The sequence below is a fragment of the Taudactylus pleione genome, unplaced genomic scaffold (genome assembly GCF_031769625.1).
Source record: "Taudactylus pleione unplaced genomic scaffold, aTauple2 ptg000758l, whole genome shotgun sequence".
NCBI lineage: Eukaryota > Metazoa > Chordata > Amphibia > Anura > Myobatrachidae > Taudactylus > Taudactylus pleione.
The window spans coordinates 826,196-842,709 of NW_028285160.1; the positions used below are offsets into that span (position 1 = coordinate 826,196).

Genomic DNA, 16,514 nt, shown 5'->3' on the forward strand with positions numbered 1-16,514 from the left:
GCATTTACAAATAGTGGTACTTCTATGTAACAGGATGACACTATTGGGTATATTTACAACTTCTCCACTTCTAATAATTCTCTTTTCAATCGACCTGATAAGCCCAAAATGTATTAATCGATGATACGGGTTCACTTTAAACAAACAAATATATATATATATATATATATATATATACACACACACATATATATATATCCCTGGATAGCCTGGCACTCAGGACGAACTAAGCAAAAATAGGGTGCCTTCTCAAATATAAATAACAAGTCCCAAGAGTCCTTTGAACAAAGAACAGAGCGGCACTCCAGTTTAAAGCAGTAAAAAAAAGTGCTGTATTCAAATCATTGTAAGAGTGATAACAATATCATCGACGTTTCAAAGTCGTATAGACTTGTTTCTCAGGATGTATCACAACAGTGTCAAAACAAACAAACAACATTGTTTTGACACTATGTTGTGATACATCCTGAGGAACAAGTCTATACGACTTTGAAACGTCAATGTTCAAAGGACTCTTGGGACTTATATATATATATATACATACACACACACACACATACACAGACACACACACCCACCCCCTGCAAACCCTGTGTATGCCCCCGGCTAATTTCACATTTCGGTTATAAAATTGTACACCACACTAACCTAACACACTAATTTTACAGTTTTATTTTAAGAAGTTTGTACTTTATTGTACCCCCTGTAGTGAGTTGAAAGGGGTGAGTGTTCAAACATCTAAATTAATGCATACCCAGTTTTATTTTTAGAACCCAGTAAGCACTATTTAAGGCATAATATGCATGTTGGTGTGTATGCTTTTATTTTTTTTTTTTTTTACAAATGTACTCATTTAAATTCAGCTAAGAGTATCGAAGTTGAAAAAGATCAGGACTCTTGGGAAGAACAGCAGTGGAAGGAAAAAACATGAATAAAATGTACTGTAATGTATTTCAGGGACAAAATATAGCAAGGTGTAAGCACTTCCACAGAATGTATATACTGTAGAAGTCAGTGAGATATTCTTTGACTATATTAACCACAAGACTGCAGTTTGCGGAATTCCAAGGTTACTTCTGTTCTCATATATTACAGAGGATGAACATTACTCTTTATTATTACTACACTGAAATTAAATAATTTTACAGTTTTCATTACCACTGTATTAAAACTGGTTTTGGTATACAGTGCATCCGGAAAGTATTCACAACGCTTCACTTTTTCCACATTTTGTTATGTTACAGCCTTATTCCAAAATGGAATAAATTCATTTATGTCGTCAAAATTCTATACACAATACCCCATAATGACAATGTGTAAAAAGTGTTTTTGAGATTTTTGCAAATTTAATAAAAAAAATAAAAACTAAGAAATCACATGTACATAAGTTTTCACAACCTTTACTCAATACTTTGTTGATATACCTTTGGCAGCAATTGCAGCTTTAAGTCTTTTTGAATACGATAACACAAGCTTGGCACACCTATCTTTGGGCAGTTTCGCCCATTCCTCTTTGCAGCACCTCTCAAGCTCCATCAGGTTGGATGGGAAGCGTCAGTGCACAGCCATTTTCAGATCTCTCCAGAGATGTTCAATTGAATTGAAGTCTGGGCTCTGGCTGGGCCACTCAAGGACATTCACAGAGTTGTCCTGAAGCCACTCCTGTGATATCTTGGCTGTGTGCTTAGGGTTATTGTCCTGCTGAAAGATGAACCGCCGCCCCAGTCTGAGGTCAAGAGTGCTCTGGAGCAGGTTTTCATCCAGGATGTCTCTGTACATTGCTGCATTCATCTTTCCCTCTATCCTGACTAGTCTCCCAGTTCTTGCCGCTGAAAAACATCCCCACAGCATTATGCGGCCACCACCATGCTTCACTGTAGGAATGGTATTGGCCTGGTGATGAGCGGTGCCTGGTTTGCTCCAAACATAACGCCTGGCATTCATGACAAAGAGTTCAATCTTTGTCTCATTAGACCAGAGAGTCCTTCAGGTGCATTTTGGCAAACTCCAGGTGGGCTGCCATGTGCATTTTACTAAGGAGTGGCTTCCGTCTGGCCACTGTAATATACAGACTGATTGGTGTATTGCTGCAGAGATGCTTGTCCTTCTGGAAGGTTCTCCTCTCTCCACAGAGGAATACTGTAGCTCTGACAGAGTGACGATCGGGTTCTTGGTCACCTCCCTGACTAGGGCCCTTCTCCCACGATCGCTCAGTTTAGACGGACAGCCAACTCTAGGAAGAGTCCTGGTGGTTCCAAACTTCTTCCATTTACAGATGATGGAGGCCACTGGGCTCATTGGGACGTTCAAAGCAGCAGATATTTTTCTGTACCCTTCCCCAGATTTGTGCCTCGAGACAATCCTGTCTCGGAGGTCTACAGACAATGACTTCATGCTTGGTTTGTGCTCTGACATGCACTGTCAAGTGTGAGACCTTATATAGACAGGTGTATGCCTTTCAAAATTATGTCCAATCAACTGAATTTACCACAGGTGGACTCCAATTAAGCTGTAGGAACATCTCAAGGATGATCATTGAAAACAGGGTGCACCTGAGCTCAATTTTGAGCTTAATGGCAAATGTACATGTGATTTCTTAGTGTTTTTTTTTTTATTAAATTTGCAAAAATCTCAAAAAACTTTTTACACGTTGTCATTATGGGGTTTTGTGTGTAGAATTTTGAGGACAAAAATTAATTTATTCCATTTTGGAATAAGGCTGTAACATAACAAAATGTGGAAAAAGTGAAGCGTTGTGAATACTTTCCGGATGCACTGTACATACTGTTTTGCTTGGTTTGGGTATGAAATCCCGGCTGTCGGGATGCCGCTGGTCAGAATACCAACAGTGGCATCCCGACAGCCAGAATCCTGACACCCATAGGGAAGACTGGTAAGTATTTTTCTAACCCCTACCCTAACCCTCCCTCTCCGGTGCCTAAACCTAACCTCCCCACCTAGTACCTAAACCTAACCTTCCCCTCCCCGCACCCTAATCCTAACACACCCTCCCCTGTGCCTATCCTTAACCCTCCCCCTAATGTCTAACCCTAACCCCGCTACCTAATACTAACCTCCCACTAACAGCCCGATACTTACCTTCGGGATGCTGGCGGTTGGGATACTGGTGCCAGGATGCCGACTACATCCCATTTTGCTTAATGGCGCACTTTATATTTTGAATGAAGGAGAGGAAAGCGCCCAGATGTCTTGTGAGGTGATTTCGTCAATGACAGGCGGCTGCATGGGAAGGAGCTGGGGGGGGGGGGGGTGTTTGTTTCAGCAGAGTAATGTCTGACTATACAGTATATTTATATGTATATATGTATGTATAGGTATATGTGATGGAGGGAGAAGGCATGAAACAGAGAGACAGTAGACAGAAGCATAGCCACGACTTTGTGGACCTCATAGTAACATTTTGAAGGGGCCCCCGTCCCAATGCTTCTAGAGACATACCTCTCCACAGCAGTTGTTCATTTTATGCCTCATAATAGTGCCCTGGTGCATTTACTGAACCATAGTAGAGCCCTAGTTCATATTATGTCACATTGTGCGGTACGGCTGCCAGTACACGTTATGCAGCACAGTACCCCCAATTCACATTATTACATACAGGGCCTGAGAAGTGCACACAGTCACCGTCACGACTGCGTCTTATTGTGGAACCACGGCGGCAAAAATATGCAAATGCTACTTTCAACCTTTCCCTTGTGTACTAGTGTGTGCCGGAAAGTGCAAGCCCTGAGATGCCAGCGTTCAGTGCCGGTACATGCTGCAACACTGCCGGTGCTTCTGGACAATCCACTATCGGCGCACCATCGTCACTAACACCAGCCCTATGGCAGGTGCAGTGTATCCGTCTGAGTATGGCCTCTGTGACTGCGGCTCTACGTATCAGAAAGCAACAGCTTTCACTGACTTTCCCATGACAATCCCTTAAAATGCCCATACAGGTTCTTCTCTGCTTTCGCTTCAGGCCACCTCCCTGTCACCGCCCAGGTACGCCCATGGTACTCTCTCACTGGTTCTAATAGCAGTGTTTCCGTACTGAACAGCGCATTTGTGCATACACTCAGCATAACGCATGCACCGTAGGCATTTTCAGAATATTTTGCGCAATCGCAGTAGCAAATAATCGCTCAACTATGATAACATCGGCATTGCAGTTATTGTGCACCACTGAATCAGTCCCACTTTCTCCCAATTCATTATATGCCACATTACAGTGCCCCCGGTTCATGTTATGCCACACTATAGTGCAGGTCAGATGATGACACATAACAGTGACCTCCAGTTCAGATTATGCCCCATTACCGCGCCAAGTTCAGATTACGCCAAATTACAGTGCCCCTTATCATTATAACATCCACTACACACGCCTCTCACAGAAAGTGGAATGTCACCCCATTCAGGCTGGGCAATGGGTCAGACCCAATTGCTTAGCAGGCAAATCCGTGAAATTGGAATGCAACTATATAACATATACCCACTATATCACTATATATATGCCTCTGATTGGTTGGGTATGGATTACCAATGGTCAGAATACCGACAGCGGGATCCTGACAGTCAGAATCCTGACACACATAGGTAAGTATGCTAGCACTAACCCTAACACTCCCACCCCAGTGCCTAAACCTATCCTCCCCCCTAGTGCCTAAGCCTAACCTCCTCCTCCGCGGTGCTTAAACCTAACCTCCCCCCCTAGTGCCTAAACCTATCCCTCCCTCCCCGGTTCCTAACCCTAACCCTCCCCCTAGTGTCTAATCCTAACCTCGCACCCTAACCCTCCCGTAACTGCCGATACTTATCTTTGGGATGCCGGCGGTCGGGATACTGATGTCGGGATTTCGGTACCGGTATTTAGACCATCGGCATCCCGCACCCGGGATGCTGACTACATCCCGCCTATGACAGTGTGTAATATGTCAATATTATTAACAAACATTACATATAGATAATAAATACAATGTAATTATGTTGATTCTATGGCATAGAAGAGGTATGTCCTAACAAAGCAACCATAGTGAAAGATAATGTTATCATCAGATAGAGGATTATGTGAATAGCTCTTTAAGTTCTAGTCCTTTATTAAGACCCATAGAGCTCAGTGTATTTAATATGTGGATCCAAAAAAACCGCTTGAGCGCAGAGCTTTTTGTATTAGTGAGCACTGAGACCCGTAGGTCTTAATGAAGGATTAGAACTCAATGAACTATTCACCAAAGTCCTCGATCTGGTCATTAGCATGGTGGAACCGTGGAACTGAGATCACATTGTAGAGAGGAAACCATACCCGAACATTATATATAATATCCCACAATTCCTTAAGTAGTTTTATCTCTTCACGGCACTTCCTCATCTGCTTGTAATCGGGAACTGCCACCTCAAACAGATTAGCGGATTCTTGTATGTGTCTAACTTCCTGCTCCAAGTCACGAAGATCCTGGTTGGCCTGTGAGATCAATATGGCAATTATGACATGACAATTTATATTTTCACTAGCACCTGTTGTCTACATATTGTAAATCAATATATGTATTCACTAGGCACTAGTAATATCACCAAGTTTAGAACACCTTGTTCAGTCACCCATTTCCAGTGAATTAAGAGCCTGCATTCTTATTTATATTGCTTTTGCAAACAATGAAATCCCTATTAATGGAGTAAAAATGACAATGCTGTGGAGCTTCATTCACTTCGATGGCTTTATCAATTTCAATGGCCTCTCTAGTGCACATACTGGAAGCCAAATTGAAATGAATGGGTCATTGAAACAAATGAAAAAGCTTTGATTTAGAGAACAAGGCTTGTAATAAAAAACCTTTTATATATTTATTTTGTTTAAATCACCAATCATCAATTGTCACAATTTACTTTGGAAAGAAAAGCTCTGGCAGATCAGAAAGTTTGGATAATAATTCCTTTTATCCATTTAAATTGACTTAAATCTAATGAAAAGAAAATTGATCTTTAGTAGATTCCTCTAAAATAGCCGCTGTGTATTGGCAATGGATACACGCAATGCAATTAAATAAATTGCAGTCTAAAATGACCAATTAATTTGGACTTGCTGCATTTCTGTTATTAAACTGTTATATTTTTAACTGAATGGGATATTAATTAAGGTATACTGTAAAATATGGCTTAAACATTTTACAAATGTAGTGCAACCAGGGTCTTTTGTCACCGTACAGGTCATTTATAGCATTGGCCAGTGCTCCACAATATGATACAAAAGCATAGCAATGTTATTTTTTTCAGAAATACCAGTTGGTGTATCAAACAAATCTGGAATTTAACTTTATGAAAACAAATGGAGGCATTGATACATAAGAGCTTTCTAGTATGTCTGTACATACAGATGTGTCCTTACACTGAGGATCAAGCCACGCCAAATCGCTCATCTCGGCGTGGCAGCTCCTGTGAGTCTTGGCCATGCTGAGTGTCTTTTTCGCTTAAAATGTGCTTCTTATCTGCATAATTAAAACAACTAGGAGTGACAAACCTACATTGCTAATATACACTGACCACTGCTTGCGTCATTTGTACGTCTGTGTGCGACTAAGGGCATAATTCTGATGTGGACAGTATTGCACAGAAACAGGGATTCGGCTCTGCAATAACTAACAAGTACAATACAAATGCAGCAGGAGGCGCCTGCAGGAAATAGACGTCTATTGCATGCATCTGCGATCTAAGTGCTGCATCCAAAGATGCAGCATGGGATCACCATTGCGATAGGTCGCAATGGTCGCAGACCTTGTCCAGTCTGCGTAAGCCTGAAGCTTACTCAGACTGACCGTAGTAACTGGTCATCCGGGTCCAGGAAGTCTGCGTCAGACCATGGGCTCGACAGGCTCCCGTTTTGTAGAATGGTCCTGGTCTCTGCCTCCCCCAAACGCCGAATCACTCAGGATCCGTTCTGCACATGCGCAGACCGGGTCCTGTGCAGATCCCAGAACATCGGATTTGTACGTAAACCGTCGGGTTTGTGTGCAAAACTGAATTAGGCCCTGTGTAGAAAGGGCTTTGATATGCGCAGCTGCGGCTTTTCCTCGCGCCATGTTCTGTTGTGCTTCATCTGCAACTTTATGTTGCACCCATTCCTGTGTGCTTAAAGTTGTTGCCTCGTGTCTGTACTACACTGTGAGTGGTTTTTTGCTGCGTCTGCAATGCGACTAAGATGCAACAATTAAAGAAAAATCTGATTCGCTGCTCCTCTAGGAGCGTCTGTCGCACTTAAGAGTCTCGCTCCATATGGCGTAAAGATGCTCAGTGTATGAGGACAAGTCGGTACTAAGGCTTATTTACTAATACAGCACACAGACGTGACATGTGCACTGATCCAATGCAACCACTCAGCAATCAGTGGTTATCTATGTAGTACAAGGCAGACTATGAAAGCAAGTGGCTGATTAGTTGCTATGGTGTAGGGCAAACATTGCATATACTACACATGTAATGTTAATGAGTGAGCACTGATAATTAGGGACACTGGGAGTGCAGCAGAAACAGCAGTAGTTTGCTGTCTATCTCACATACCTTATCCAGAAGTGTATATGGCATTTGTGCACCATGTGAGAATGGAGCTTCCAAACAAAACGTTTCCCTAAAATTATTCTGTTTCATCTAGAAAGACAAGAAAAGTAAGAATAGAAAAACGTAATAATTGTGCATAGTAAGGCAGATTATTAAAACTATTATATAGTGTTTTACTTACATCAAAAGCGACACATGTTTTCCTGATGACAGTAACCTCTGATATCTGTAGGGGGGCCAGATCATGCTTCACGGTAATTGCTGTTTTTTTTGTATTGTTCCATTTCTCTGGCAGCTCCTACAGGAAGTAATAGGAAAGAAAGCACACAAAACAAATTCAGAGGCTACTGTCCGATGCTACAGTACATTCATACTGGGTTTGCCTCCCAAAACAGGACTGAGAATTCTTGGACAGTATGTTACCAGTTAGAACTTTCTCAGATTAAGGGCAATATTCAATTTGAGGCGAAAAGTCCAGACTTTTCGCCTGCTGGACTTTTCGCATCCTTCGCCTGTTTTCCAGGCGGAAACGTATCGCGCGCGTGCCAGTTATTCCTTATATTCAATTCCAAAGTAGGCGAAATCGGGAACAGGCAAAACTTGGATCGGCAAAAAAATACGGAAATTTTCGGGAAATAATTGTAGGACCCCCTTAAAGATGTTCAGACCTCGGGGATCACTATGGGTACCCACGTTTTTGCCTGCAGAAGAAAGTCGGCTTTTTAAATAGATGCGGCTGGTGGTTATTTTTCTTGACATTCAAGAAGTGATGCAGAAGAGCACTTTGTTTTTTTTTCATTTTTAAAAATGGTCCCATCAAATTTGGGGTACATGAAAATGGGTGCAAGCATATTTTTAAGTCCCTAAAATGATTTTTTTAAATTCTACAAAAATGTATCTGCCGCTGTCACCCGCATTGAAGAAAACACCTGCCGCATACTTACGACCCCATCTGGAATCTATTTAACTATTTTAAAAGTGGTTTTTTTCACCCCAAAATGTAAACAAATTTTTGGGGGTGTCCCGATTTTATAATTTTTTTTTGACACAGATTCATACCCAAGGGTGCAGGCTAATTTTTTTAAGCCTGCACCCCAAAACCCCAATTCTGCATTTTTTCCGCCAGCTAAAGGCAGGCGAATATTTATCCCCCGGCGAAAAGTCAGTGTAATTGAATACGCGGATAATGAAAATAGGCAAAAATGACGTCATCGGCGATAAATTTTCGCTGATTCCGACATTTCACCTCAAATTGAATACGGCCCTAAGTGTTGTAAAAAAAAGTTAGTTGTCTGGGTCTTTTAAAATGTGGACCCTCCAATAGTAGATGGAAATGAGTCCCAGACAGTGGGCGCAGTGAAGATGAAAGAGGGAGGAACAGAGGATCAATGGGTCCTAAAGACTGAGGAGTCCACTGATTGTAATGTAAGTGGACACAAGTGTGCATTAGGGAACAAGGGCACCCTAAGATACAGGGGCAGAACAATGGGAGACAATGGAGGCGCCTGCCGCCAGGCTCCAGCTCTGGAGGGGCACCTCCTCCATTGTCCACAACATATTCATCCCATTTTGGGTTTTAACTATGTACCTGGAGTGTACCGTTACGGATGCCCAATACATGGCACCCCTTCCCTGCACCTGAGAAACCACCATACACTAGTGGAGAGCTCTATGTCAGACCATCAGCTGCTGCCTTCGTCAATCTATAGCCTGTCTGCATGCGCATTGCTACATTACAATGTCAGCGCCTGTGACGGGGGCACCAAATTATGACTTGCCTCCGGGCGTCTGGGATGAACTTACACCACTGCTAAGATAGTTTGAACCTGGTCATGTACAGCTTTGTAAGTCAGCAAGCCTTGCCCATTCTAGTGACTATTATTAAATAAATACTGTGTAGTTTTACAAAAATCACAACTAGTCATTCATGGGCCATTTATAAATTTGTGAGGCATAGAAATCAGAATAAGGTATAATGATGGCAAACCCAGTGTAGTTTACTTGCCCGCTAATTTCTACAGCTAAAATAGAATGCTCACCAAAAATTGCTATTTTAATTTGGATATAAAATATTATAAATACAAAATAAAAATATATAAAACAATATTAAATTATTTATTACAAGCCAGAGCATGATAGAAAAATATCAGTATATAATTAATTTACTGTCATTTAAAAATGTAATCTTCGGTGAAAATTTAGTTAATATAGGAAAATTAAATTGTACGGATACCAATTAATCAGATCAGTCCCCATTGGTTTGTAATGATCACACCACAAACTCCTCCCACTTATTGCTCAGCCATAGGATACACAAGCAGGCTGCAGTTCTTCTTCAACCCAATATATATTACAACATATACTCTGAATTATACAACACTGTATTTATTTAACCCAAAACAAAAAAAAACCTGAACACTGACAAATGTAATGTTGAGCAATGAGCCTTGATAGAGGTACAGTACAGTGTAGATGTATTCTACCCTATTCAAGTATACAAACTACAATGTACAAAGAGCATACAAGGTTATACAGGTTGAGTCTCTCTTATCCAAATACAGATTTTTTTTAGCATGACTGAGATAGTGAAACATTTGCGCTTTGATGGTTAAATGTACACAAACTTTGTCTAAGGCACAAAATTATTAAAAATATTGTTTACAACTTCCTTCAGGCTTTGTGTATAAGGTGTATATGAAATATAAATGAATTTCATGTATGTACACAAACTTTGTTTGAGCCACAAAATTCTTGAAAATATTGTATAAAATTACCTGCAGGCTGTGTGTATAAGATGTATATAAAACATCAATGCATTTTGTGTTTAGATTTGGGTCCCATTCCCAAGATATGTCATTATAGTATGCAAATATTCCAAAATATAGAATATTCCGATATCCAAAATACCCCTGGTCCCAAGCATTTTGGATATGGGAGACTCAACCTGTATAGATAGAGCACACCAGCTGTTGGGCATGTGTGGTACTGCAATATTATGAATTTTACTTAGTATTACATGGTTTTGGATAATTTCAGATACATGTAATTCCCCTATACATATTAAATAAATAGTTACCTCCAGCTGTGTGTAAATCTGGTCTGGCAGTTTCTGTCCATAGCTTTCTAACAGTACAATGGTCTGCTTGATAGGGTCAAAGAGCTCATCAGTTGCTACCTGTCGGTCTCGCACAGCCAGGAGATGCTCCATGACACCAACAAGCGCAGCATAATTACCCTCTGGCACCTTCTGCTGCAGAGCAGAGTCAGTCTCTTTAATAAATTCCTCCAGTTCAGTCAGGCTAAGAGTACAAGAACGATCACATGTCAACAGTAACACATTTAATTTAAGGTACTCTTAAACTAATCCTGCTTTACACAGTGCTCTCACATTACACCCATCAAAATAGACGGAAACCAAAGATTTTTGGAAAACAGTACTGCCATACCAATAAGATTGCAGTTATGTTATTGTATTTCACTTACTGTTTGTTGTTGTCATAGTTATCAATACAGGTTACTACACTACCACAGTTTAGCTGATGTTTTTGTAGCCTGTGATTTGCTTCCTTCCTTTCTAAATGGAAATACAGTATGAATGTTTTATCAATCTAAATGCAAATGAATGAACCCTGTTTTCCACCTAGAGCTAGGTACAGTCACACGTTCGATGCAATTTTACTTTTGATTACACTTATGTTTGGAAGTCTTGTTCAAAGTGCTGATTAATGCGTACACATATTTAGAATCTAACTTGCGAACCAGGGAACTCCATGTTGGATTAGCTGGTATTTCCTTTAAGAATAAAATTCATACGAATATAAACAAATGACTTTTCCAACAACGGCTGACCAAGTCCACACAGCTCACCTGTCAACAACAAATCTGAGGAGATGCTCTTTAAACATCCAGCTCCATTTCCTAATGGTGACAAGCATGCTCATTTTAAAGGGCTTCAAATCTAGCCTAAACCAGCTTTCAAAGACCTTGGTGTCTTCAGAAGAAAAGATCTGAGTGTAAAGGTTTTCATAGATGTCAATCTGCAAAAAAAAAGTATATTATTTTAAATATGCTTCGATTATTACAGTTTTTTTTTTTACAGATCCATATAATACACATGTATACACATACAGTCAGGTGCATAAATATTGGGACATTGACAGAATTTTCATATTTTGGCCTCTATTCACCACCAGAATGGCTTTGAAATGAAACAAACAAGATGTGCTTTAACTGCAGACTTTCAGATTTAATTTGAGGGTAATTACATCCAAATCAAGTGAACAGTGTAGGAATTACAACAGTTTCTATATGTGCCTCCCACTTTTTAAGGGGCCAAAAGTAATGGGACAAACTAAACAATCCTAAATCTAACTTTCACTTTTTAATACTTTTTTGCAAATCCTTTGCAGGCAATTACAGCCTAAAGTCTGGAACGCATAGACATCACCAGACGCTGGGTTTCATCCCTGGTGATGCTCTGCCAGGCCTCTACTGCAAATGTCTTCAGTTCCTGCTTGTTCTTGGGGCATTTTCCCTTCAGTTTTGTCTTCATCAAGTGAAATGCATGCTCAATCAGATTCAGGTCAGGGGATTGACTTGGCCATTGCATAACATTCCACTTTTTAGCCTTAAAAAACTCTTTGGTTGCTTTTGCAGCATGCTTCGGGTCATTGTCCATCTGCACTGTGAAGCGCCGTCCAATGAGTTCTGAAGCATTTGACTGAATATGAGCATATAATATTGCCCGAAACACTTCAGAATTCATTCTGCTGCTTTTGTCAGCAGTCACATCATCAATAAATACAAGGCAAACCAGTTCAATCGGCAGCCATACATGCCCACGCCATGACACTACCACCACCATGCTTCACTGAAGAGGTGGTATATTTTGGATCATGAGCAGTTCCTTTCCTTCTTCATACTCTTCTCTTCCCATCACTCTGGTACAAGTTGATCTTTGTCTCATCTGTCCATAGGATGTTGTTCCAGAACTGTAATGGCTTTTTTAGATATTGTTTGGCAAACTCTAATCTGGTCTTCCTGTTTTTGTGGCTCACCAATGGTTTACATCATGTGGTGAACCCTCTATATTCACTCTTGTGAAGTCTTCTCTTGATTGTTGACTTTGACACATATACACCTACCTCCTGGAGAGTGTTCTTGATTTGGCCAACTGTTGTGAAGGGGGTTTTCTTCACCAGGGAAATAATTCTTCTGTCATCCACCACAGCTGTTTTCCGTGGTCTTCCGGGTCTTTTGGTGTTGCTGAGCTCTGCGGTGCATTCTTTCTTTTTAAGAATGTTCCAAACAGTTGATTTAGCCACACCTAATGTTTTTGCTATCTCTCTGATGGGTTTGTTTTGATTTTTCAGCCTAAAGATGGCTTGCTTCACTGATAGTGACAGCTGTTTGGATCTCATATTGAGAGTCGACAGCAACTGATTCTAAATGCAAATGACACACCTAGTATCAACTGCAGACCTTTTACCTGCTTAATTGATAATGAAATAACGAGGGAATAGCCCACACCTGTCCATGAAATAGCTTTTGAGTTGATAGTCCCATTACTTTTGGCCCCTTAAAAAGTGGGAGGCACATATAGAAACAGTTGTAATTCCTACACCGTTCACCTGATTTGGATGTAAGTACCCTCAAATTAAATCGGAAAGTCTGCAGTTAAAAAATCTTGTTTGTTTCATTTCAAAGCCATTGTGGTGGTGAATATATGGCCAAAATATGAAAATTCTGTCAATGTCCCAATATTTATGCACCTGACTGTACATCTTACTTCCTTGTGCGTTAAACAACCCTTCTAGTCACGCCATGCCGTGGAGTGACTCGGTAGGATCAAGCATATTTTCGTGGATTTTTTTTACGTTCAAATGCATCGTATTCACAAAGTGACGCACAAGCAGCTTCTGCTGATTAAAATGATATGCGGCATTCCTATATTCTGTGTGCGACTGCGGATGTATCTGCATTTGAAATGTAACTGCAGGTGTATCTGCATGCAAAATACTACTTTACAGTGTCACAGCCGCTGACACTGTAACATAGTATTTCACATGCAACTTCTGCATGCCGCATATCATTTTAATCAGCAGAAGCTGCTTGTGCGACCTATTCACCTCGCTTTGCAAATAAGACACATTTGAAGGTAAAAAATTGTACGAAAAGACGCTCGGGGCTACCAAGTTACGCCACGGATGCTGACAGATACAAAAGCAGTCGTACACAGAATATAGACATGCCGTAAATTAATTTAATCAGCAAAAGCTGCCTATGCGTCATATTCACATTTGAAGGTAAAAAGTTGCACGAAAAGACGCTCAGCGGTACAGAGTCACATGCCGCTCGTGTTATATTTAATGCGAATTGTAGCACAAGGAGGTAAGTTGTATGTGAACACATCTGAACTACAACTTACCTGTTCCTTAAATTGCTCAATAGAAGGAGGATTTTCTGGAAAACCATCGTCCGTATGAGACTCAATTTCTTCCGATGTTAACACGTGACCATACAGGAGGAATTGTCTCATGAACTCGGACCGGTCATCTGTCCACAGGTAGGAATAGGAGTCATATGTGCTTCTGTAATCTAAGACTTTGTCGATAACCATGATAACCTTGTCCATAATGTCTTGTCGTATCTCTGACAGGTCCGTCATTTCATCTAGGTCATTCTGTAGTATATAAAGAAATACTCAATCAGGCTTTCATCCAGCCTCCCAACCTTTATAACTGCCTTTAAAACTCTTCTCTTCATTGAAGCAAACTACGCCTACCCTTAAATCTCCAACCTTTGCACTCACCAATTCTGCCCCCATTGCCTATTTGTGTTCTTCTGTAGCCCCTGTAAAACATAAGCTGTACAGCGAGCAGGGCCCTCCCTCTTTATGTGGTTACTATGTAATTATGGAAATTGTGTGCTGTAATTATGTACATTTGTGAGCTTGCCTATAACCGTTATGTGTGGTCACCTTTGCACTCTTCAAATGTCACTGTATGTTCCATACCAATTGTACAGAGCTAGGGGACTAGGGAACCCTTATGGCACCAAATAAATAAAAGACAATATAATAATAATAATAATAATAATAATAATAATAATAATAAAATACTAGAACAACCTGTGAATGCTTTCTAGAGGACACTTAAAATCCTAGGCAGTGAACAATAACCTGAACTGTAAGATGAATGGTCTTTTAGTCTATATACTTTACAACAAATGACCATAGTCACTGACACTGGAAAATCAATATTTGCATGGCTCAGGGACACCTAAATATTTGGTAAGTTGTAAAAGGCATTGTGTATCATGGGAATTCACACACACACACACACACACACACACATATATATATATATAAATACATATATATCTATATAGATATATATATATATTTATTTATATTCACACTAATTGGTGTTAAATGCCAATTGTAATTATTTTAATAGGTTTACCTGGTAATTGTCTGCCCCAAAATGTTTTGCAATTCTCTTTACTCGTCCTGACATTTTAAAAATGTCACCTAGAAGTTCTTCCATGAGGTCATAGAGACCATCCCCATCTTCTTTCTGTAACGAGGGCTTAAACACAATTTCACTACCATTGAGAGACATTTGTGCCTCAAATAAAGGTGCCGGCTTTAATTTTTCATCTGTGTTCTCTACAAAGAACTCTAAAGAATTCAAAATGGTATTGTACAAGCCATCGGTCACAATGTCATCCATGTATTCCACGTACATCTTCCAGGAGTCCACGTCTGGAACAGCCTTCAAAAGTTTCATGTTTTCCTATGGAAACATTAGTGATGATTTGTGAACAGGGTCATTGCACAATGGAAGTATGACTCACGTGTTATATGAGCTGGAAAAGGCACATACTAAGGGCCTTACTATGTATCAGAAGCAGAGACGAACGTGTCTTTTGTGGAAGGCATGCCTGCGTCATTACGCTAATGCTGGTACAAATTCCTTCACCAATGTAAAAGCGTGCATCCAAATGTGCATGGCCTGAGATGCCCACTCGCAGCGTCTTTAGACTCACCATTGGTCGCACCATCAAAACTTGCACCAGCCTTGTGGTACTGTAGGTGTAGTTTGTTCATCTGAGTATAGCCTCCTATTCGAACGGCTGTGCGTCTCTGTACGCAGCCGCCATCAGTGACACACCTTTGCAGCAATTTAATAGGACACTGTGGCTTATTTACTACAACTGAATTTGCAAAAGATGCACTAAACTAAAGCAACCATGCAGACAGCTGCTTTCATTGTCTAACTTGCATTGGACAGATAAAAGCTAAATGCTGATTGGTTGCTGGGGTTCAGTGCAAATTTAGCACCTAAATGTAAGGTTAGTAAATTAATCCTAAAAATGCACTGCAGTCCTGCAATGCCAGCTCTGGGAGATAGGCAACCTAGGCACTTGCTTGGGGTGACCTAGCTCCAAAAGGGGGTGCCGAGGGGCAGCCTGGGCATAGGCTGCTACTTTCTAATGTGGTGCCCGCACTGAACGGCATTCACTGAACGTCATTCAGTGCAGGAGCCCGACCTCCTATATCTGAACATGCCGAACCTGACGATCAGGTTGACGGGTATGTTGAATAGATAGTCGGGGTTGGCAAGGACCCAGCGTGCACACGCATCGCTGGTCCTTGCCGGCTATCCATTACACGACTTTCTGTATGATGGAGGTTTTGGTCGGATTGTGCAAAAAGTCGTGCAATGGATAGGCCACCTGTTCAGGAATCCTCTGAACAGTCCAGAAATCAGCAGCGCTGTACAGAGGCTGCCTAATCCTGGACAGGTGGTGTCGCATACCTCGTACAACATCTGTTGCCTGGCAACAGTCTGCAACCAATCAATGGGTGAGAAGAGTGTGGCTTATGACCGATGGACGCACAGGTAGCCAGGAGTTGTTGCTGACTCAGAAACTGGGTGGTCTTCTGTGGGGTAATTTGGTGGTAC

General features: G+C 40.9%; 1 protein-coding gene across 1 annotated transcript in view; it reads right to left on the reverse strand.

Annotated features, from left to right (window-relative positions):
- DNAH11 (dynein axonemal heavy chain 11) overlaps positions 1-16,514 on the reverse strand; it is a 361,565-nt gene that overhangs the window by 248,955 nt on the left and 96,096 nt on the right. Inside the window, exons 15-21 of the mRNA XM_088457375.1 lie at positions 15,009-15,341; positions 13,973-14,227; positions 11,413-11,582; positions 10,622-10,844; positions 7,727-7,843; positions 7,549-7,635; positions 5,300-5,458 (exon numbers count right to left, since the gene is read on the reverse strand). Of these exons, the coding sequence (XP_088313501.1) occupies positions 5,300-5,458; positions 7,549-7,635; positions 7,727-7,843; positions 10,622-10,844; positions 11,413-11,582; positions 13,973-14,227; positions 15,009-15,341 (1,344 nt within the window). The remainder of the gene's footprint in view (positions 1-5,299; positions 5,459-7,548; positions 7,636-7,726; positions 7,844-10,621; positions 10,845-11,412; positions 11,583-13,972; positions 14,228-15,008; positions 15,342-16,514) is intronic.